The sequence below is a fragment of the Numenius arquata genome, chromosome 6 (assembly GCF_964106895.1).
Source record: "Numenius arquata chromosome 6, bNumArq3.hap1.1, whole genome shotgun sequence".
Taxonomy (NCBI): Eukaryota; Metazoa; Chordata; class Aves; order Charadriiformes; family Scolopacidae; genus Numenius; species Numenius arquata.
This window is the reverse complement of record NC_133581.1, coordinates 12,878,736-12,904,274: the sequence shown is the minus strand read 5'-3', so window position 1 is coordinate 12,904,274 and position 25,539 is coordinate 12,878,736. Positions and strand designations below refer to the sequence as shown.

Below are 25,539 nucleotides of genomic sequence, written 5' to 3'. Positions count from 1 at the left end.
ATACATGCAAATCCTTCATTGCAGTAGGATTAAAGTATAAAAGTTATGCCTCTGCATAAGCCACATGGCATTCTTCTTCTCATCACTTACATTTTTTCCTTTCCATGAATTTACTGATTGGGTCCATAATATCTTCGTCATTTTTAGTTTTGTCAGAAGGGGGCACCACCGCCTCTCCATCTTCCATATCGTCTTCATCGGTGTTAAACCACATCTCCTCCTCATCCTCCAGGGTTCTTGCATCCCTTCTGTATCTATGGTTTCTCAAAATGGAGCGCATGCTGCAGAACAGTAAGTTTTAAAACTTTTGATTCAAAAAGCAACTGATATTAATAATAAAACTTCTGCTTGACATTTACATTGACAGTTTACAGATACAAATATTGTAGAGCAATAAAAATATAAGCAAATCATTCCGTAATGTGAATCTTTGTATTTTCAATGCAAGTATAATTTAAAAATTTTCTTTATAAAGCATGAGCTCTGCTAATAGCACATTCAGACTACTCTATCTGTCCAAAATTCTGTAGCTTACAAACAGCACTATTAAAAGTAATTTTAATAAATGCCACTGAAGTGTTGCATTCACTTGGTTTAACAGTTTGCACTGGTAAATATAAAGTTGTATAACAAAGAATTTAGAAACTATAGACTTTTTTTCTGAAAATACTTTATAACTTGTCAGAATTTGGGGTCCAATGTGTTAAAGAAAAGAAAACCCAACCCAAAATCAAACTTAAATATGTCTCCTATTTAAAATAGACACATTAAAAAGTTCTCTCTTTCTGCCACATCCACCTGTTACAATTTTTTGTCAGTGTCAGTATTTTCCATTCCTCAGGGCCTTGGCTACTTCTCCCTCCTCATTTGATCTACTATTAGTGTTGGTCTATCTCAACTCCACCTTCCTTTTCTTTTTTCTCACAGAAGCAGTACTACGGCCTTGGAGGAGCAGGACAGTGATGTGCACCCTGAAGAACAGGGGGAGAAGTGGAAGAGAGGTTGCAAACACTCTTTTCACTGCTTGGTGTTGATTCTAACAGTCAATTTCCAACAAAAGCATGAAACCCTTGACCAATTTTCTGTAGCACTGAATTTACTGGCCACAATATAAGTCTGAAATTTAGTATTTTTCATAAAGCCTCTGTTACTGGTATCAAAATGTTAATAATACAATCTGAGCTTATTGTATTTAGAGAAAAGGTCTTGCATTACTGACTGCAGGAAAAAGCCAGAAGGGAAAAATTAGGAAATTACAAGGTGTAAGAGAAGAACACTGAATGTACTTTTAAAAATAAATCTAATTCTGAATAATTTGCTTGCCAACGCTGTCATCTGGATCTATACGTACTGCATCATTTTACATTGCATTTACATTCAAATTCTGATAATAGTGCAAAACTACTACTCAAGTGGCATTCTTCTGAATACTTCTGTGGCCCATGTCAACAACAGTTTTGGCCACATTCTTTACTGTACTATTCTTTGCTAAAATGCATAAAGAGTTTCTTGTTATTTTTGCATTTTATTATTTCTGTGCATTCACTTAAAAATTACATGCTCTGTGCTAGGGCTTGTGCAGACACTATATAACATATAGGAAGAAGATAAAAACTGGGCTGGTTGAGCTACAGACCTCTTGAAGCTATCATTTTGTTGGAATAACTCATGCGACACAACTATACACAATCACTTAGCTCAATTTAAGCCAAAAAAGGACTGATGTTGTACTTCCTATACTGGATGGACGTTGCTGAAGGAAGCGGCTGGGTGTTCTTTCCAACACACGCATTAATCGTAGGCTTGAGTTTCGCAGCTGTTTAAGTGATAAGCTTAGCCTTCACAAGCCAAATAATAACACCTCACCTGTAAAACACTAGTACTCAAAACCGCAAATCCCACACATACTCTTGAAAGTGTTTCAACATTTTAAAGCTCTCATTTTAATCGTACAAGTCTCAAATTTATATATTGGTTAAGAAATCTTGTGGCAGGAAATAACTTAAAAGTTTGAAATTTCAAGATATCCTAGTATGACTAATCAGGATTAATTTTTTAATATGTTTTCAAACTAATTCAAGACAGCAGAACAAGAACAGATCTTGCTAACAATTCTTAAGAGTAGCTCATCTATTCACACAGGCATTGTTTGAATGAAACTACACATAAAGTAATACCAAATACAAAAAATAAATTCAATAAAAAGTCCTAAACTTCCTATTTTTATACACCCTAACCTTCCAACTTTGGGTAACTGTGTACTAAGGAAGGGAACTTTTGCTCTGGCAAACAGAAGGTGTGTTACATCAGACTTTTTTTTACTTCAGCAAATCTAACAGTGACAAAAAAGCATCTTCTAAAAATTTCTTTGTATATTCTATTTCTCAATAATTTTGTTAGTGCTTATCTACATATCTACTCCCACAACTAACTAAAATAAAAGGAAATCTGATGTGCAATTCTGAAGGAAAAATCCACAGAATGGTAATTCTCTGAACAACCATTCAAATCAAACAGTGGGAATCTGTTATTTAAGCAAATGAACTTCAGATACTCGATAGGCTTCCAGCCTCATTACAATAGTGTATATAAGTTTAAGATATGACAACGTAGCATTATTACTGGGGGTCCAGCAACTACTACGTTAGCTGAAAAATGATCAAGAGTTTGAAGCAACACATCTGGAAATAACACTACTGATCAAGTAAATTCAACAACACCCAAGATGCAAGCAGGAATCTAAATTACTTACATTTTCACTGTCACACAACAACCCACCAATATTCCCAAAATAGAATTAAAGCATTGATACGCTAGTAAGAGCGTTTAGTGTATTTTACCTGTCAAGTTTTGGATTATCTTGTCTTTCCCTTTGTTGCTCAAATCGTAGTTTCAGTCCTTTGAATGTCTGCACATAATCTACATCTTCCAGTGCCTTCCAGTAATTTTCAATTACATGAGCTGTTAATGATTTTATATCTTCCTATAGGAATGAAGAAACATAAAATTACTTATTTTCATTCAAACGCATTTATTTAATACAATATAAAAAGTAACTCAAATGAAACTATTTTTAAACATTCCATAGGAAGCATCATATTAATTAGCTTATGTAAAAATGAGGACAATGCATATAAGTGTACTTAAAAATCTAGAGCTTCAAATATTCGATTAGCAAAATAGGTATAATAGCAGCAATTTTCTAGCAGTATCTCCTTCAAAACACATGAACAGAACCTAAAACCCTGACAGAAAATGATACCAAAACCAATTCTAAAGGTCTTTCCCACCATAACTTACAAATTTTTATATTGCTAGATTAACTGATATCTGTTTTAATCAGTCAATTAAAAATATGTTTATGATATACAGACTTGGCACTCATATTGTTTCTTTCCTCACTGCAAATAAATTACTGATGTAAAAATAATTACTCAATGCATTTATTTAGGATGAGAACAAGGGAGATATTTTCTATCAGAAACTAACATCAAGTTTTTCCTTTGTGGCCATGTAGTGCTGGTCAAGGTCCCTTACAAAAAACCTCCCAACTGTTCTGCTATTTCAGTTCAGCGTTGGGGCTGCCCAAAGCCCCTCTAGACAGCTGAGATTAACCCAGGTTTGTACACTGCAGCAGAAAAACTGCTTCAATGCATTGCTAGGCTTTCTAGGCACTGCACAGCCCCTGGAATATACTGCAGAATAAACACCTGAATTACCATCTACTAAGGACAAGCAAAGCAACGTAAATCCTAATACACTGATTATTTTCCTTTCTGGTTATGTGCTTAAAGGTCACCTCTTATGAATGGTAATACATCAGTAAGAATAAAAGCACACTTTCATTGTTTTTAATTTTCTCTCTGGATGAAAAAAAAATTGAAAGAAAGGTATTTGCAGATACCAAGTATTCTGGAAATGCAATCTGGGTATCTATGTGAAAAGGAGGGTAAGAAAATAAAAGATGATTTATTTCCCTGTAGCATGAACTGTAGAAAGAGCACCCAATCTCACAGAGTACTGAAAGACCACAGCACAGAAGTCAGGGCCACCTACATGGATTAACTTTTTTCATAGCTTCAAAACCATTTTAAAATCAACTCTTCCATGATGACCAGGTGATCAGAGTCTTGAATTACACTGAGTCCCAACCCAAAGAGGAAAGAGGTCATCAGCATAGAAGATTTCAAGAAGTGACAAAGCCTCCTTTTTTTCTCACCCACTTACTCCTCCAAGACTGCCGGCACCCTAGCTTGGCCCCACTTACACATTTACAGTCTGTACAGCATCTTGTCAGAATCTGGATGCAAACAACAGTGAGGAAACAGTACTGTGCAGACAGCCTAAACGGCGTGAATATTTTAAGAGATTCCCTCTGAAAGGAACTTTGTAGCGTTCCATTAATAAAATCAAGAAAGACGGATATCTCTTCTGCGTGTTTCCGTATTCTGTTGAATTGACTTTACAGAGCACAGCTAAATTTGATGTTTTTGTAGCAGTAGTTTCAAATTATATTCTTGTTGTAACAAGCCCATCCAATCCGCCCGATGAAACTTGGTTAGTGCTGCCTTTGCAAATCTGGGTACTGTGAATACGTTATCAAGTACGTTTAATTTTCAAGTCACAGTACTGTTTGAACTTAAGAAAGAACATGTACATGTAACAGTGATATAAAGGAAAGTTCATTTAAATACAGCATCATATAGTTCCATTACAATAGCACAATTTAGGGTACAAGCAAAAAGAAAAGTCTTCTTGAACTACAGGATAAACAATACAGTAATTATCTTCAGCATGTAACAGTACTCACCACTCTGATAAATTCAAACATCTCTATTATGGCAGAGTTCATCAGATTATAACGGGAACCATTATTTAGAAATGCTTTGACCACAGGTTCAAACAAAAAACTTTTCATAATGTAACGGTTGTAGAATTCATCCTTTAGGCCAATTATCTTTCTCTTGAAACGAAGGGCACCTGAAACAGAAATGTCGTCAAAGGAATTTTTAAATTTAAAAGAAAAAAAATCCAGAAATTACTCAGCATTAGTTAGGGAAATTTGCAACCTCAGTTCTTATACAGCATTACATTACTAGAACCAGGTAATACATTCAGCTATTCTCTGCTTCTCAACAGTCTTGTCTTGACTATACTGCTGAAGATTACTTATCTGTTTTATCATAAAGAAATCCCCCATTATAAGTGGACAAGTCAAACCACCTCTGCTCACCGAAGAAATAATGTACTGTTGTTTAACTATATTACTACTAATATAAAGGTGTACTTTCAATTTTTCAAATTACTTATGATAAAGGTAAAATATTTTCTCAGTAGAAGAACTAGGAAATTTGCTTATCATTCTTATTATTCAAACGTAAGTTTGATTACATTTAATTAAGTCCTATTTGATTAGGATGCAAACTACCTAATTTTAAAATTGGTAAATGACATTTTCTTCACACACATATTAAGGCAAAGACTTAATTTACAGCCAGTTTAAAGCTCTTTCTGAAACTCCGAAATGTACACAAGTACGTGAATGTGCATGCATAAACAGAAAGCAGAGTATCATCTCGCTATAGGGCAGCACGTTTTGGTTAGCAACTAGGTGTACATCTTTTTTCAAGATTATTCAAGGGCTCTAAAACCAAACACAGATGATTCAGTTACAAATTTAAAAGGTACTTCCTATTGTATGGTACTGCTCAGTCAACTTTAGGCTTTGTTTTCCTCTATGTGTACAATGGAATCATGGAAAAAATCTCTTACTTGCCTCCAGAATGAAGTCGTGCTGCTTTGCTACCACTGTGCTGAGCATGGTCAAGAAACTACCAGAGTTTCAAGAAGCACACTGAACTTCTGTGCGGTTTAATGCAGACAGATAACCGTATCTCTAATTAAATACCTCTGATAATTTCTACTAAAAAAATAACGAAACTTACAATGGTTCTCTTGGGATATTCAATATTGAGGTACCATCTTTTCAATTCACCACTACACTGAGATTCAGAAAAATCCTTCTGCTTTTTAGAAAAAACGACATCTATAAATGCAAAATTATTTACTAATACTTGCTGACATATCTATAAACTGTTATGAGAAACACAGAGTATAATAGTAGAACTTCTGTATTAGGTCACAAATTGTCATGATCTGTGAACAGTTTTCTTTCAGCAGAATGAAGATATGTAACACTTCACAATTAACAAAATCATAGTTTATTCTTTAGCTTTGAAACTTACACAATGCCAAGAAAGCGTGCTTTGAGGCCATGAGAACGAGTACCCTTCGCAGGATATCTTTGTTAATGATGTAGTTCTTTATGTGATAAGTATGATGTTCTACGCAGAAAGTTAGCAATTCCAGTATTAATGCCAAGAGTTGGGCTGTCTGAAAATCATCTGTAATAAAAACAAAACCAAAATAATTAAACATATCTAGAATATTGCCTTCAGAAGCCAACTTCAAATATCCAACTGCAGTCTGGTAAATGTTTCCAAGTTCTTGTATATTCCAACAGATCGTTTAGGGAACATGCAGCAGGGTATGTGTAATCTTTAAAATAGAAATTGAACAAGCTTGTTATGGACTGAGTATTTTCTATTTATACAGATATGGCAGGAAACCCTCTTTAACTATAGAAAAAATTGCATTTTGCCTGTCTTAAATCAGTGTTTGAAGGTTCAGAGAATACAGAACTTAGAACTAACACGTGGTCAGGCTTATTTAACCAAATCTCATTATGACATCCACAGGTCTATACCATAAATTATTGCCCTATATGCAGTGCCTTGACTAAGTTTGTACCAAAAATGTGATCTGTTCTGCCTTTTAACAGAAGTACTATGCAAGAAATATCTCAGGCTCTTTTAATACCTCTAGGATATAATTATATCAGCACATACAAATCTTAAGTAGACAGATAATAAATTAAACACATGCTAGCTGCAATGTTTTTTTAAAAGGTAGGGCTACCTTTTTAAAAATATTGCCAGATTGTTGACCATTAAAGCACCTAAGTATTTTAAATAGTAAAAATCTCACTTCCAATCTATCTGGAAGCCAGCTGAGATAAAACAGATAAATTTCACTAATCTATATAATAAATTTAAAAGTTTAGAGTACGTTTATGTATCATTTATGTACCTCCTTTTACATCCATTTTGGATGTGTTGTACTATTAATAAACAAGCACTGCTGCTAGTAGCCATTAAGAACAGTTACTTCATCACTGATCTCTGCTTTCTTAGTCTGATGTAGAACCAATACCCTCAAATTCAGCACAGTATTGTGATACACACCTTCCCAGAAGCAATTTTTCACCCTCTCTAGTAACCCCTGACCTTAAAAAATATTTTCACGTTTACAAGTCTATGTAACTGAACAGCCCCATGAGTTACTAAAAATTCTTGTTGAAGCAAGATCTGCAGCAAATGCAGTTCACTTCTTCTATCAGTTCTCTCTGCTGAATTTTATACTTAGAAATTATTCAGATATCAACATTTTATTTTTGAACTATGTATCATAGATTCTCTTTAAGACAGAAAAAGTCTTTTAACAGTTATTCTATTTTAAATACTGACATTCAACAGCCCTGATGTGCCCAAAATCCAGAGTGGCATTACCTTTGCTAGGCTTGTCCTCTGTAGTATTGGCCAATAAAGGGGCTGTCAGAACATGCATACAATGTTTGTAGAAGAAACCCAAGAACTCTGTCTTTTCTGTTTTCTAAAGAATGAAAAAAAAAATTATATACATAACAAATATCACCAAATACTCTAGAAAACCAAATGTAATTTAACTTGAAGGTATTTACTTACATTGGCAGTGGCAAGCATGTTTTCTGGATCAACTAAAGTACGAAGTAAACCCATGAGTAGCACTGCCCCTCCAAGTTCTGGATCCGTGTCACAAATCATGTGTTCTATAATGAGGTTAATGAGTAATATATCCTAACAGGGGGAAAAAAAAAGCACAAATCAATTCCAGTGCTACTCCTTTGCCCCAAATCTGAAATTATCTTCTAAAAGGATTACCACCTGGTTAAAAATGGTGCTCTACCAAAATTTTGCAAAATGTAAACAACTACCAAACAAAACCCTCCAAACTTAACAGAAACAAATTCATTTTACATGCCAGTGACACATTCTGGTCAGTGGTTCAACAGTAAGAAGGCAAACAGTGAAGAAGAATCTTTCAAAGCAACTAAAAATGGTTCTGAATTTAACAATCTAATTCAGAATTTAGTCTGAACTGAAACACCAAAAGATAAAATGTACAGAGGTAGATACTTAACAGTCTCAAAATGCAACTGATTTCTGGAAGCGTTTTCAGAAAGCAGAAGTTTTAATTTAATGTAATTCCCTTTAAATATATACCAAGAGTTTTATTTCCACAAGCATACAACAGTAAGCTTTATAATGCTTTTGAACTTGATGAGATTATTTCCACCTAAAAATAACCCCAATGTGTATTCACAGAAAACAAGAATAACACATAAAAAATAGAAAATAGTATCTACATTTCGGAATCCCTACGCTCAGGTTGCTTGGTTAGCACTGTCCCCCATAAAAGAGGACAGTCATCAGATTCAAGCGGCTGGAACCACCAGTGATATTCCCTGTCCCAGCTGCCCCTTTCTTCCAGTACACAAGTAGCAGCACGAGCAGTTCCCTGTTCTCTGGCATGTTTTTAGCAGATACAAGAAAAAAAAATTAACTATCTCCTCTATGGAAAAGGCAGCACAACATTTCTTCTCCACTGAATACTGCTTTGAAACCCCTTTCTTACTACTAGTTGTGTGCTAGCATTTTGTATTCATCAGCTACAGAGAATCTCTGGGAAATGAAAATCTCTCAAAACATGTTCTTAAACACTTAGGATCATAATTCCACTTTCAACGTGTGTGATAATGAACTGAACACAGGTTTCTTTCAAGTAAATTAGAAACATGTGTACATGCCAAGATCAATACTGAAATTTGTATTTCACATTTTAAGGAGGTCATTGTTCAAAAACATTTTGTTTTGCTCGCATGACAGCTGATGTTAATCAAAATGGTGATTTACGGTAACCTGTTTTACTTTACACACAATGGAACAAGAATCTATAAGCAGGCGAACGCTCATCTCACCTGACTAACAGAACTTTTAAAAACATGGTATTTCACTAGTGTAGCCTCAGCAAGTTTGCTGATGACACAAAACTGGGAGGGGGTGGCTGACACACCAGAAGGCTGTGCTGCCATACTCTCGCTGTGCGAGACCTGGACAGGAGAGATGGACAGAGAGAAACCTTATGAAATTCAACAAGGGCAACTGTAGGGTCCTGCACTGGGGAAGGAATAACGCCATGCACTGCTACAGGATAGGGGCTGACCTGCTGGAGAGCAGCTCTGTGGAAAAAGACCTGGGAGTCCTGGTGGCCAAGAAGGCCCATGGCATCCTGGGGTGCAACCAGAAGATTGTGGCCAGCAGGTCAAGGGAGCTTATCCTCCTCCTCCACTCTGCCCTGATGAGGCCCCATCTGGAGTACTGTGTCCAGTCCTGGACACAGTTCAAGAAGGACAAGGAACTGCTGGAGAGGGTACAGCAAAGGGCTACAAAGATGATTAGGGAAATAGAACATCTCTCTTACAGCGAAAGGCTGAGGGACTTGGGCCTTTTTAGTCTGGAGAAGAGAAAACTGAAGGGGGATCTCATCAATGCTTATAAATACTTAAAGGGTGGGCAACAGGAGGATGGGGCCAGCCTTTCTTCAGTGGTGCCCAGTAACAGGACAAGAGGTAACGGGCACAAACTTGAACATAGGAAATTCCATCTAAACATGACAAGGAACTTCTTTACTTTGAGGCTGGCAGAGCACTGGAACAGGCTGCCCAGAGAGGTGTTGAAGTCTCCATCTCTGGAGACATTCAAAACCTGCCCGGACATGTTCCTGTGCAACCTGCTCTAGGTGACCCTGCTTTGGCAGCAGGGTTGGACTAGATGATCTCCAGAGGTCCCTTCCAACCTCTATCATTCTGTGATTCTGCGATTCTGCGGAACTCAGGCTCATGTTGTTAAAAGAGTCATTTCAAAAAACAACACACACTTTTCTGGGGTCCCTCTACTTACATCATCATTCTGCTGCGCCTCCTGCATGACAAACTCTCGTACCATGGATGGGTTGTATTCAACCAAATATGAGAATATATCAGTAGCTGCACTTCGTACTTGTGCATCATCCATACCCTGGAAAAGTCAAATAAAACCATTTACGTTTCCTTAAAAGAAAAGGCTTAAATGGAATGAAAACCAGAGAGCATACAGCTTTTAATTCCTACTTACAAATCATACCTAACTAGTACTAAAACTGTATTCTAAAACTGAATTGACTCTAACCTCTTTTTTGTATATTTGACAACTGTGGGCAAAATAAATTTTATGGTTTCCCTGCCCTTTGGTCTATTTCCCTATTTTCTTACTTAATTGTACACCAAGAAGCATGTAAAGATGGGAAAGTGAATGAGAAAACAAAAATGTGAGAATGCCAGGGCACTTACCAATGTCATATTGTAAATGCTTTTAAAATTTTACAAAAATATTTTAAATGTTCTGAATCTCAAGATAAGACAAATGAACCAACAATTCAGAAAACCACGTGACTGAAGTTTGCCTGGCTTACTTTTTAAAAAAAACCTCTCTGGAGATATTATCATAAACAAAATTGAACTGACTTACCAATATGACTTCTAGTGCTGGCAGTATGCCCATATTTGACAAGGTTTTGAAAAACGCATCTCTGTTTTGAGGTTGCAGTGTTTGAGAGAATGCACAAAACTCTTTCAGGAAATTTACCTGAAAAACAGGAATAATATACTAGTTAAAAAATCATGCACGTATCACTTTGTAGTAACTGTCCCTTTCATTTGTATGTTACAGATTTCTTACCAATTCCTGTCTCTTCTCCTCATCTGTGGCTTCATCTGTTAGTTGTGCAAACAAGTCTGTCAGAAATTTTTCATCTTCCTACAAAGGCAAAATAATACCATTTGTTTATTTAACAATATCAAAAGACATCCAAGTATAATAAAAAGTTATTCTAAACCATGCCTCCTGCAATTAAGAGAACACATGTTTGTGTACTGTAATCATACTGGTATCAACTTTCTAATTCAATTTTTAAACTAATTAATATGAATCTTGTTTTTGAGCTTTTATCATGTTCAACACCACTCCACACCCCCCCCACTTCATTCTCAGTTACAATGGATCTTGTATTGCCCTTTGGCTGTTTTATTTCCTACTTCCATTCTCATCATTTTGTCTGTGACTTCTGTAACTTCCTTCCCCTTGTCACATGCCCCTCCCCCTAAACCACACTACAATACTCCTCCTTCAATTGCTCACGGGTATTTATAAACATGATCTCCCACTCAGCCCTGCACACACATAGATCTTTGGAATGTTATGAGATCTTTGCAGCAGAGATAAAGCAAGGACACAATGAAGAGAGAGCTGCCTATTAGCAGGAATGAGGTGAGATTCTTCCCCCCCACCCCGATGTTGTGAGAAGGGTAAATTCTAGAAACCAAATCAAAGTAACTGTTCCTACAACATACAGCATTTATTGGGCATTCTGGCTGGCAGCAATCAAAACCCATTCCATTACTTTTTATACTGCAATACCTTGGCAAAACTACAAACAGCAGACAACACGTTATAAACACATATTCAGACTGAAAGAAGCAGCAATACTCAGCTTCCCATAACCGTTACACTCCTAACAACTAGAAGATTATTAAAACAGAAGTAAACCTTTCCTCATCCTTTCCCTAATATTATACAGTAATAAGACAGCTTAAAAAGATACTTGTACATCACATATGAATAAAAAGCTGCCAGTGTTGTTTCTTGTGAAGTCAGTAGCACCACATACAACATCCTTCCATCCCAAACTACAGGGCTAGAAACCCAAGTTGCCTCGCTTACGTTTACACAGCATAAAGCAGAACCATGAAAGCACTCCAGATACCTCCACATAAACTTTCTTATATTGCAGATTATCTAGGCACCTCACCCAGGTTCACCTTGCAGCCTTGCTGAGAAGACGAGTACCTCAGTTCCAACAGCACACTGTGCTAATGCAGCTATAACACTGCCAACAACCCCATCCAGGACCTCTACTTGGCACTGCACAACACAGATAAACCCAAAATAGTGTGGCATGAGCTACTGCCCTACTAGACATTTCACCACGCTATAAGGTAAACACTATATTTAGGACACGCCACGTTTCCTTTTGCTTGATGCTGTGCCATGTCTCTAACCTGACCCAACTGTCTAGTGATGATGAAAAGGAATGATTTCTGGACACAATTTCTGGTTTATTTTTGTGACTGCTTCAAAATCAAAACAAAAAGAGATAGGAGAGGCCTCATTTGAAGGCCTCTAATGAAATTCACTCTGGAGGATCAAGCACTGGAAACGTGAAGTTTGACTTTCAGATTTCAACAGTTAAGTATGTTCAAAACAACTATTAAAGCCTTTGATTTCAAAAAGGAGAGGCGGAGACCCTTCACTGCTGGTGATACGTGGGTCTCATTTATGACCCAGGGCAGAGCCCCAGAGACAGAGGTGGCTGGGGATGCTGCACCTCCAGCACCACGGGGCTGAGCTGGGCAGGCAGGGGAAGGCCTGGGCAGGCACCCAGTGCAGGGCTCTCACCGGATCCTGCCACATCCCTGCCCGGCTCAAGACGTGGCCACCTGCAGCAGAGGTCAACCCACTTACCCTCTTAACTGGGCTTGCAAACATCTGGGACTTGTAGGGGGGAATTCCAAACACTGGGAAGTGATTAAGACTTCAAAGCTGACACTTAATGTTTCAGGAAGAACTTGCAGAAGTTCCATTTTTCAACATTCCACATATATACTATAATACAGTATTTTACTATTATGTATTAAATATAGTACTGATGATCCTCCCACACCATCTCCTCTCCCAAACTCCGTTAAATACATGGTATTTTTAAATGAATGGGATTATCTGAAATCTCTAGGACTCAGAACAACTGTGATCTATTTAAAATCAGACAAACTAAGATTGATCTGAGTGATTCAAAACATCCTACCCTTACATGGATAATATGCAGTAAATGGCAGTTATTCCAAGAAAATAAAAACAACTCATTACAAACTTCGCTGTTATGTCTTAGCCCTGAAACGCGTTTCAGCGCAATCTCATTCCAGACACTTAATGAAAGGTAGACAAGTTGTTACTGATGGGAAAAACCCCAATCCTCTCACATTTATAGAAAAATTGTGATTGCAATGAACGTTCTAAATACAAGATTCTCTTTCTCAAGCTGTGAAATTACTGAAAAGGGCAGCATATCTAAAGATACATTCCTGAACACCACCAACAGAATCTATGGAAATGCAGAGTCTGAGAGCAGAATTCACATATTTTAGAAGTCACAAAGCATCAACACCGAATGCTAGAATTACAAAAGCTTAAACGTTTTGTTTTCTTTTTTCCAACTTACAAAAATCCCCCAAAATATGTCTGTGAAGTGAACCCAGCGTAAATGCGTAATTCTTTGTAGTATCTGGCCTCTTCATGCAAACAAGTTTCAAAACCCATGTGGATGTATCTTAGAAGCTGTGACGGTCACAACTGTTTTCCAAGAAAACAAAACTGCAAACAATAAGTTTACTGGGTAAATGTAGAATCTAGCTATTTTTTCCATGCAAAGAAATTATTAAACATGCAATACTTAAACTATGCATATACCAAACATTAATATATTCATTTATGCTTTTGCAAGATATAAGTAGATGCTCCTAGGATTTAATACCTTTCAAAGTTCTACTCACTCCATCATTTATGACCTTAAAAACAAGAAAACCACAGACAAAGTAAGATCACAAAAAAAAAGACATTATTTACATTTGTGATTCTTCTTTCAAAGCAGTCCTCCTCCTCCCAAAAGGCACTTAAAAAAGCATTCTTCAAAAGCAGGCCTCTCAAATATAATTAACTTTCAGTTATCAGATACTTCATGTCTGTGGTTACAGATAAATGACAAAAAATATCCCTCAATATTTCTCAAAAAAACATCCAAGAAACTCAGTGACACCTAAGCTGGAAAAAGAGTACACTTTCCATCCTCTTTTCCACTTCCACATTCATTTTAGTCAGAAATAATATTTCAGCCTGGAAAGTGAAAGCTTTTTCATAAAATGTTACCAGCAAACAAGAGAATCACAGCTTCAAACATACATTCCTTCCTGCTACCACACCAGAAGACTTCGTAGTTATAACATTTCAGTCTCCTCTATCTCAGCCTGCATTCCCATACATGCCTTCATCTGTTATCAATAAGCTACTTCCACTTGAGACAACATGCCGAAACAGCAGCGGAACCCAGCTAATCACATTTGGAGTTTCCATGCACATTGAAAATAATTTTATACAATAAAGAAGTTAATATCAGAAATCACTAGCATGCACCACTTGCAAACTTCTTTCACTAAGTCATTCCCCCCCCAGAAAGTGCCATCTTTCTACACTTTATTGCAAGGTAAATTTTGCTGAAAGTAAATCTCCAGAGTTATTCCTGAGCCAGCTACTGCGAAACGGCAGACTGGCAGAAGACGTCCCAATCCTAATACACTTGGGGAAAACTGCCAACATGCGCTGAAACAATTCTTCCTCTAAAACAACTACAGATAATTACATTTACATCCGCAGGGTTTTGTTAAGAATAAGTAACTACCTGTAAAACCACTTTCAAAATTAAATTTCAAAATTAAAACCAGTTATATATAAATCCAGTAAAATAAAGATGTACCTAAACGCCTACAATTCTTTAGTTATTAAAAAGGGAGATAGGGACTATGAGTAATATGATTTCTGTATGTGAAAAACCTGATTTACCAGTACAGTAATGATCACTGCTCTATCAGGCACATAAATTATTTTAACCTATGTCCAATTTTACCCTTTCACTCTCCACTTCCCTGAAAGTGAAAGACTCTGAAGTTGAAATGCATGGACTCAAAAGTAATCCTAACAATATTCTGTATTCTGGAAGATAAAAACACCGCCGGATCTTGCTGGCAAAAAGAACACGCCAACGAGAAAGGGGGGAGAGAACAAAAGGAAACAGTGTTTGCTCACTCTATGGCGCAGTTTTGCAAGTTTTTGTTTTTTTAAGAACTAGTTAATAACACAAAGGGAAAGAACTGGTGGCCTCCAGTGTGAACATTAGTATATATTTTTAAATTGCAAAAGAGCGTCATATAAAGTAAGAAACACCACTTACCTGTCCCACCCCCACTCTCAAAACTTGGTGAACTCCATGTTTCAGCAAGGTTTCTTGGTGGCTATGACATCTCAAGACTAGAACAGGCTGGACCCCAAGCAGTAAGAGCATATTAGGAGGGGCTGAAATTGGAAAAAAATATTATATACGTCTTTCGTATCTTACGTACAGCGAATCATAAAACCTGTAATTGAGTAGGTTTCCACAGCAGTTAATTCTGTAGACTGGAAATACTGGTATCATGGGTTTACTATCCACCATGACCAACAGTATCTAGTTTAGTGAGATCTTGACACAGTTACTTAAAATGACAGATCTTGGACAATTAAACCACAAATAAACTAACCTCCATTTCTCAGAAAAGCCCATCAGTGTAAGTGTTTCTATAAAGATCATGGGAAAGCTAACGTTTATGAAGTAGGCAGGAGGAATACAGTTCAGAACCGTAAGTGCCAAAGGTGATTCATTCTCTGTTTTTTGTTTTACCACAGAATGGGTAAGAGTTATTTACCTACCAAAGAAAGCAAAATAATGGAAGCTGGTATCTTCCACAACTACAGAATTTGTATCTTTTTTTTTTTTTAAATTAAAAAAAATATGTCCAAAATCTCTCCTAATAAAGCCAGAATTCTTAAGAAACAGCATATTCTTATTTACAGAATTCACTAATTATAATTGAAAAACTGCCCTTAAATGTCAGTGACCTTTAATGACCTTGTATGTCCTATCTTGACACCAAATACCTTAGATACAACAAGTGATAACTTTTGAGTAAAGTCACCCAGCCTGTCAAAGAGCGTAAGGCACAATCTGCACAGAGCCTTGAACAAATTTCTAATCACTTTTCTGTAACTAAGGTGTGGCTGAGTCAAGTTGAGATGAGAGTATTCAAAGCGCCACTTTAGTTAATACAAAGTCTGACCATCTTTTTTTCATGGTGGAGGTAACAAGTTTTTCTTCTCCTTTCCTTCCCAGCCAGTGAAAGAGAAAAGAACAGAATATAAAACAACTCAGTTGTACATGCAATAGTTGCAGTATGTCACTGGATACCAGCTGCTCAGGGAGTTTACTTTGAATCTGAGAAGTAAAATTTCCTAAAAAGACAGCTCTTTTGTCACACCCTCAATGGTCCAGGAGAGACAACCTAAAGTCAACAGCAGAAGCATTAACAACCTGTGTTACACACCAACTAAGAAGCTGAGACTCATTCGTTGCTCCCAATAAACTACCATGAAGCATTCCAGAAACTCTCCAATTAATAATTACTTATAAAAGAAACAGCTTCTTAAGTACACACATGAGGTTAGTTAGCATCAGGATCTCGTAAGATATAAAATAATGAATGCCAGGAATTCCAATTACAGACAACTTTAGATCTTTCACAAAATAACACAGACCCTCCCATCGAAGTATTGTGATACACCCAGCTACAGAAATGCATGTGAAACCATACTAATGGAAGAAAGACCTTAAGAATTAATTACAGAAGTGAAATCAACAAAAGCAGTCTTTTAATTTTGTTCTCAGAACATTATTTATTCTGCTTAAAGAAATTAGAAGGAACAGTATTGTACATTTTATACATGGTCTGAGGGAATGGGGGATGGAGAAAGGAGAGGGGAGAATGAAACCTCACGGGGCAGAGATTACAGAAAAGTGCAACCTGACATATTGCTCTATAAATAAATAAATAAATAAATGCCAGGTGAATACAATAAATGCCAGTTTAAACCTTGGTTTAGAGCTACACTGTGAGAACTTGAGAAATCAACCAATCAATCAAGATTTTTAATCTTAGAAATGCAATTGGCATACAATATTGATAGCCTCTTTTAATTTCCTCAAAATCAAGAATTGGTCATAAATGTCAAATGATTTCCAACAGATTTCTATTTATAAACTTATTTTAAAACTCAGGGAGTCCCCCCTCAATGCTATAGAGCTATACTGTGAAATGACTAGGGAATGCAATATATCATAGGATGTATTTTCTTCCTTGGCAACCACCACTCTTGGCTCCTCAAAGCTGTAGGAAGCAGTACAACAATCTGAAATATTTAGCTAACTTTCAAAGTTATGCAATGCTAATTCTTCTGGCTCCATCACACAGGGAGCACACTTTATTCTCAACCACAGACTGGCAACAGAAGTGAAGATAAGGTTCAGAAACCTGTGGTCACAGAACAAATCAAAATCAGATCTGAGGCTCTATTTCTGTAACTGCAGACAGTAAACTGCAACTAACACACTTCACAACCACACTAAACCTTGATATTCTGACCCAAGCGTAACCTACATCTATTAACCAAACACAGGTTGTAAGAGACAGAAAAAAGGAAAATAATCAACCACAAGTCTTCACTCAAGTTACCTCAGGATTTCTGGCAAACACGCCCTTAATGATTTTGCAGGAGCAGGTCCCCTTTTTCCTTGCCCAGTTTCCTTTCCAAAGTTCAAGATCCCTTTCAGAATCATCCCCTGACACCAAGACTCCTGAATAATTCTTCCCCTCCTCCTCCTCAAGCCAAAATGTAACATCCTCATGACCTTGCTTTTAGCAATGCTTGCAAAAGAGGTCAAGATATTTGAGAGACCTACTGGATACCCAAGTTGAGACACTTCAAATTAATCTTTTCCAGCATTCCCTCTGTCAGGTTTGCAAGCCTTCTCAAACTGGCTACTCCAAAATGATTAAAGTCTTCTCACTGCTTCAGATACACATTTGTGATGTTGTTTATCAAGGACACACATACAGACATAAAGAGTTTGGTTCAGTTGGCCTAAGCTGGGGTCTAGTACTAGTGGAGATGCCCCAGGTGTTCCACCAGGCTCCAGTGGCTGCTCCAGTAAGTCACGGTCTGTCCACAGGCCACAGGCCTCAGCTGCCAGGCCTGGGTGACATCTTGCACATCTGGGTGCTTATCAAATACTCCATGTGTGCACATGACAGGTTAAAGCTCCAAGAGAGTCGATTAAATAATATCAGCATTCTGATCAACTGAGTGTGGTGGATGAAGTCAGGAGGCCTAGTTTTGATGCTGATTTGCAATATGAGCTTGAAAATGGAATTTTTGCTCTATTTTGAAATTAAACAGGGTACATTCTGCGATTCAACTGAAGATAAATGTGACTAAGGTAACCAGTAGCAGCTAACACTGTCCATTTCTCCACATCAGACAGCCCCTACAGAGACAGTGGCTATTCATTTATTGAAAGTCAGTAGAATTAAGAAAATTAACATCTACAAACCAAAATACCTGTGCTGTAACAGTTTGCTGAGTCAGTTGAAAGCTTTAAGAACTCCCAGCACGGAGATGTGCCATCTATTTCTACACAGTTCAGGAAGTTCATGGGTTGGTGAAGAATACTTAAGACATGTAGGTAAGATATCTAAAGCATCATATAAACTCTTTACATTTGCAGTAAGACATATGTCATGCAAAACAGGAAATTCCAAGTAGTATTATTTAGGGACTTATAAGACAAAGAAAACATTCAAGCATCTAGGGCAATGTCATGTTCTGAATGTGTAGTTTCCAAACAACTAATTGAATTTACTTCAAAATTAGAAACACTTTTATCCTGGTATGAGATTATATTTGTGAAATTTTTGTGAAGTAATTTGAAATTTTTTTTTGTCATGGTAACATGACAAAAATTATCCTTAACTGTAGTGCCTAAAAAGTCCCAAAATACAGAAAAAAAACCCTAGCAAAATCAACCCTTCAAAATGCAAACAGTACTATTCATTCCAAACAACCTCATTCAGGATTCTACATATGTTTGCTCCATTTAAATCAGTTACAAAGCATCTAGTCCAAAATCTGAAAGTTAAGAACAAATCAGCTCAGTACTCAAATCCATGCCTTTTATGTCATACTTCAAAATTACTTTCAGAATCACAGAAGTGAAGGTTCCACCGAAGCGCCTCAATCTTTCCAAGAAAAATTATCCAACTTTCTCTGCCCAAGTGCAAATAGACTGTGAAATTCTGAAACTTACCTGCAACATACCAACTATTTCCACTTTATTAAAAAAGATGAAAGAATGAAGCGTTGATAGCATATTTTCCTCAAAAACTGAGGGAGTGGGTAGGACCATATCTTGAATGTACTGTACTCTGTACGTCTGATGTATTTTTTGCTTCAGCTCTGGATCAGATATAGGAATCACCTCTTTAAATTTTGCTGTTTTAGTCAGAAATTCCCTGTGTTTCCGTGACTGTGATAAAGACGGATCATATTCTAGGCATCCAATTACGTCCATTATACATTCCTCGGAAAACATGACTTCAAAAAGTGCAGTTCTGTTCAAAAGGAAAATTCCCTTGATAATTTCATATAAGTGGTGTAGTCCTTCAATGTTCTCCAAGTCTTCGCACACATGAAAAATTTCTAAGAGCTTCTTAATATAGCCCTCATTTTCCAGTGCTAGTGCGAGTTTTTCACGACGTAATGGTGAAGGCAGCGAAGATGCCACAAGTTCTGCAATTTCTTCTAGTCGACTTAATTCACAAGATGGCAATTCTAGACCTGGTGATGACATATCATCAAAACGCTCTTCCTCAGATTCGTCGACTAGGTCCTGAGTAATGTCGACAGAAGGGTCTTTGCCTTGAACCTACAAAATAAGATGTGTTCAAAAAAGTGGAGTTTAATGTTTACTGCTACTTGAGCGCTTTTTAAAAAGTACCATTTCAAGTGCCCCACACTTTTAATTACTATGGCCAAAATAGAAGCGCAAATATAAGTTTGACATTGAGTACAGCTGGTTTGCAAAATAAGAGCTAATGTTCTCCAAACAGAAGGCTCTACAAAATTATTTCTACATTAGATATTTAGATGCATTTTCTGAGTACTTCAAATAAAAAAGGAAATTCATAATTACTAGTATGGATGACAACTTTTTAATAGACTACTGAACTAAGCTATTTGTTTCCAATCTTTATTCTCTGCAGACAGATTTTCAAACACAAACCAGTATTACATTATTGCAGCAATAGCTTTAAACATTTATCTATAGGCTATTTAACTGCTCTTGGTGCTTTTCAAAGCTTCTGCTACCTCAAACAGAAGAGAGAGGCTAGTCTTGTTAATTTAATTGCTGTTTTCAGTTCTGGGGAGCTGCAAGTCAAAATGTGTTACTGTGCACTTTCTAAGTACTCAACAGAGCCACAGAACCCCTCTAAGAACAGAAAACCTCAAACCAATGTTAACAAAAGAGTACAGGCAATCTGGAGCTGTCAGAAAAACAAGGCACAGGACCTGCAAAGATCTCTCTAGAGATACAACAAGGAAACTGCGGAAAGCACCAATTAGTGAAAAAAGCAGAGACAGATTGAGCCACAGTGTTTCAGCTTTAATGACATCTCAATTGCAGTATTTGGAGTCTGATGTGTCAAATCCAGAAAGGCACCGCTGTGTAGAATGATATGAGGTACTGTTCTTTTTAATCTGGAAAATCAGCAAAAAAAATCTGGGAGAAATACTTCTTCATGGAGAACAGCAAGCATATACTTGCTGTATAAAATCCAGAACGCTGTGAAAACCCACATTCTGTTCTGCTTACACATCAGCAACCACTTCCAGTATAAGTGGTATCAAAGTTTTCCTTTTAGAAGAAGCTTCAACAACTGAGGAAGCTTAAGATCTTTAAAGTACACTAGACACAAATACAATAGCATGGCCTCAAAACAGGATGTAAAGACACTGGTTTCTTACAAAAATACTAGGTCTTCACATGAGGCTGAGGAAACTGGGCTTCTTATCTGGATGTTACCCTAGAACACAATTTCCCCTTTCTCCTATTTTGTTTGACCCCAACTTTTGGTCCTTGGAGTGCCAAGGTTCCTGGAAATGTTTCTATACTTATTTACGTAAGTGGTAAACTGTTGAAAAGACTCGTTTCTAAAAAACCTAATGATCCATACACATGCAATTATAAAACCAGATTTCTTTTGCTTTATTTCTAAAATCAGTGAGAACAGACTCCAAAAGACAGAGTAGAAAGAGCTAGATGTTTGTTAAGAACAGAAAAAGAGAGCCCATAAAGAGAGAATTAGACAAATTTAGAGAAATCCCACATAATATAGCACAGAAACTAAGAAAAGTTGCAATGCTTAGAATGGAAGAAAAAACCCAAACAAGAACTGACAAACCGAACTAACATCAGTGAATATATTGACTAAACTCTTTTAGGTATTGGTCAATAGTTAACACCTGACCAAATGTTATCCAGAAACAATACTGATTCAATGACACATAGTCATCTGGTTGTAGTGGTAAAACATAAAGAGTTAATTAGCACATATTAAAATACATACATGCTACCTATAAACTGTTTGATTTCTTTAAACTGTAAGAATTACAGCTTTAAAGTGATAATACAGAGCTATCTCCTACTTCAACTGCCAGATCAGACTTTCATACCCTGATAGTCAACAGAAGCATATTGTCACATTTACAGGAAAAAAAGATCTGTTAAGACATTCAATATTCCCCTCACCTTAAACAGAAGAATGAGATAAGAGAAAGAGAAGAATGAGAATGCAGAAAGAGAAATGTTAATAAGGTATGGTTAAATCCAGGAGAAATACATTATAAAATTCACTAAGAGCTCACATACATTCTTCTCTCTACAATGAAACTTTGGACAGGTAACCTTTTCACTTCTGGCCAACCCAGAAAAAGTTATTTACGAAATTAATTGTTATGAAACTTTTTAAGTGCTCATTTCAAGCTGAACCTCCTTGGGTGATAATAGAGCTAAAAAGTTATGTTAAGCAAAAAGACCTGAAAATGCTCTAAAAAACCACCCCAAACATAATTAAGTTCATATCAAATTTGTGGAGGAAGGAGAAAGTTTCCAAATTCAAAAATGCAAAATGTGGGGAAGGTGGCTAAGACGACAGCTTTTACTTTCTATTTACTGTGTTCAGAGTCACCTCTTAGAACAGTCTAAAAATTTTGAACACATACATTAAGATGATTTAGGTTGTTCCAATCTTGTATTTATCAAACTTACCTGACATATTTTTTCCCATATTTCATCACATCCTGCTTTTTCTTGAAAGCTAAGTGCCAAATCATAATTTTCAGCTTCAGACCACACAATCAAGGTATCCTTTAAAGAGAGGAAGAGTGTTTTCAGGCAATGTAATTCAGATTTTACAAACCTGAATACTGTTTAAAGAGTAAAATTTTAATATAAAACAGCTTGACACCTAATTATGACGGGACAGTATTACAACACAAATGTAATCATCATACTTTGTAAGATTTTTATACGTTCCGAGATTCTCAGGATTACAACCATTTCTGCATAAATCAGAATAAGGAAGTTCCAGAAAGATACTGAAAGTTTTAGTTCTTAATTCACATGACCATAATATTGTAAATCTCAAAAAGGTTGATCTAGAATATGTACTTGTACTTCAGTGCATCCTCTGATAATATATGGTAACAAAAGCAACAGGGTTTGTGAGGGGTTTTTTGTAGGTTTTTTTTTTTGAAAAATCTGTTTCAGTTGGGCCACATAAAACTGCACATATTTTGAAGGAGCAAAGTTAGAATCTTTTTTTTTTTTTTTATAGGCCCCAGAAGACACTGTGCTAATGCACAGAAGAGCTGCCCCAAGAAGCCTACAAACTTTAAACAAGAACAGAACCTTGAACATGCACACAGATAGCCGCCTAAGAGTATACATACTTACTACATTGAACCAAACACACAATTTTTACTCATTCCAAACCACAATTCTGAAAGGATGTTTTGCCCTACATTTCTAGAAGTTAGTTGAAACTGCGCTTAGCTACATTTACTACCCAGACACTTAAGATCTCATCTACTTGGTAGAATAGTTCAAGAGTTTATTAGAGCCCTCATATTGCATGCAAGAACAATATATGGAAGTGGAAGCTGATGCTGCAGAGAGCAATATCGCACCCCGATGTTTGATGCAGTGGTTTACAGACAGTCTGCCAGATAACTGTAAGAATAAAAATTTTTAAAAAATCAAAATTGAAAAAAAAAAGAAAACATAATCTGCATTATTTACACATTGCATCACGTGTTATTTTGAAAGTCTTTTGTCTTCCTAAAACAGCTAGCTGAAATACAGCCACATTAAATATATATAGTCCCATGAAACTGCATTATTTCAGTTAAGCGCTAAAACATGCACTTACTAGGACAAGAGACATGAGAATGTTTCTACTTGTATTTCAATGAGAACCATAAAATAGAGTATTTTTGCTTCACTAAGTATAGACTTGCTTATAGTGATTACTCCTAAAGGAATTCATTTCAAATATTTGCAAAAGCCCTGTAAGTTGCCAGACATTTATGAAGTTTAGGACAGTTTATTAATTAGGCTTAATATATTTCAAATATTAAAGTGAACACTGAGGATGAAGAGAAATCTTACATTTAGATTTCGATATGCATTTACTAGAAAATTCCTTAAACTGAACTATAATTTCAAAAGCACAATCAGCTAGCTCCATTAGGATTCAGTTAAACAATACAATATAATCAATTTGCCATTACCAGAGCAGCTATATTGCTTCAAAGGCACTAATGGCTTTACCTTGCAAATGGCAAATAGTTTACCTTTTCCTTTTCCAAAGGGTTGAGGAAGAGGTGGTACACAGAAGAAAGGGATTTAGGAAGACCACCTCCAAAATACAAAAGGAAGAAGAAAGTCACAATTAATAGTTTATTCTCTACAAGACAGGTCACAGTGCAAATACTCTGGTAATAACAGATTGACAGCATCTAGTACTGCTGACTCCTGTAGACTAAGAAAAATTACATTTTACAAAAATTTAGAAAGGGAAAGTCCAAAAGAAAATAAACTATTTTCTTAAACCATGTTTTACAAACAGTGTGTACCTTACTGCAGTATTTATTGTATGTATCAGGTTCAAAACCTAATATACCAATCTCTGCAATTAGTATTTATACCACAGTAATTTTTAAGGCCACTGTCTCAATCAGCTTCCCACTGAGTAGCGCTTATTTCATTTAAAAAACCAAACGCTAACAATGAATCTTAAGTAGACCCTAGCAGAACTTGAAACATTGCTATCTAATTGCATTTACATTTAAGTGCAAGTGGTCAGCTTTCTTAGCAAGCCATTTCCAAAAGATCAAAACGTATTTTCTTCTCTATAACGAAGACAACTAACAAATAGGGAAATTACTGAAAAAGCCCAAGTAAGGACAGCAGTTTTACACTAACTGGGTTAAGTTGAACAAACAAAAGCTGTAAGTCTCTGAATAAAATCCAGCACTGGACCAAGACAGGTTGGTCTTTTTCATCTGGGGAGAGAAGGGAGGAAGGCAGAGAAAAATGAAAGGGAAGACACAAAGGTAAAGCTGCTTTTGAAAACTATAGTCACAGATGTACAGACGTGTATTTGGCCATAGCATAGCAATTGTTTTTGTTAAACAACATCATCTACAATCACACATGGAAGCTCAGACAGTATTTTTTCACCTCTACACATCCTGATTCTTTTTTTTTAAATTGTTTCTTCTTTGGAAAGCAAAACGAAAAACTGCTGAAAAATTATTTGATCAGCAGAACAATAATCTTCAAGGTTGGTTTATTAATATTAGAAAAGTATTTCCCAATTGCCAACATTAACAATTTCAAATTATTATTAATTTGTTGTCTTATCATGCAAGGATTTCGTATTATAGATTAACATCAGTGTCTCAACAGAAATCTATCAATTGCTACTCTCCAGATCTTTAGTGAGAGAGTATTTCTACAATCCTTGCCTCAAGGGCTTTTAAAAAGAGAACATGAAACGAAGTGAGAAAAGCACTTCACTCTGCTGCATAATACACAGTTCAGTCAAATTTTAAATTCACTGTTAAACGCAGACAGTTATTAATGTAATTTCATTTTCTTAATCCTACAAAGCTTATAATCATCAAAAAGAAGAGCACTACAAGATTTAATACATGGAGAGAGAAGTGACTGAAGGAAATTCTAGATGTACTTAAAAGATAAGAAAACCACGAACAGAAGTCTAGTTTCTGCTTGTTCTATTTAAAAGACTCTTTCTGTGTGTTTGATCTGAAATCTCCTTAGTGTAATCTGAATCCACTAACTACTCTGGATCTCTCAGCTATGGAACAGGACTATCTGTTGCTTCCAAATGCCAAATATTACTTTTGCAACTCCAAAAAGCAATTCAAATTTCTTAAGATTGCCTCC

The 25,539-nt window shown here is 36.3% G+C and overlaps 1 protein-coding gene across 1 annotated transcript in view; it reads right to left on the bottom strand.

Annotated features, from left to right (window-relative positions):
- Positions 1 to 25,539, bottom strand: part of PPP4R3A (protein phosphatase 4 regulatory subunit 3A) — a 46,004-nt gene that overhangs the window by 3,450 nt on the left and 17,015 nt on the right. Inside the window, exons 3-13 of the mRNA XM_074148506.1 lie at positions 22,336 to 22,434; positions 19,315 to 19,932; positions 10,935 to 11,012; positions 10,725 to 10,841; positions 10,119 to 10,235; positions 7,824 to 7,955; positions 7,629 to 7,731; positions 6,246 to 6,404; positions 4,811 to 4,980; positions 2,841 to 2,983; positions 91 to 281 (exon numbers count right to left, since the gene is read on the bottom strand). Coding sequence (XP_074004607.1) covers positions 91 to 281; positions 2,841 to 2,983; positions 4,811 to 4,980; positions 6,246 to 6,404; positions 7,629 to 7,731; positions 7,824 to 7,955; positions 10,119 to 10,235; positions 10,725 to 10,841; positions 10,935 to 11,012; positions 19,315 to 19,932; positions 22,336 to 22,434 — 1,927 coding nt within the window. The remainder of the gene's footprint in view (positions 1 to 90; positions 282 to 2,840; positions 2,984 to 4,810; positions 4,981 to 6,245; positions 6,405 to 7,628; positions 7,732 to 7,823; positions 7,956 to 10,118; positions 10,236 to 10,724; positions 10,842 to 10,934; positions 11,013 to 19,314; positions 19,933 to 22,335; positions 22,435 to 25,539) is intronic.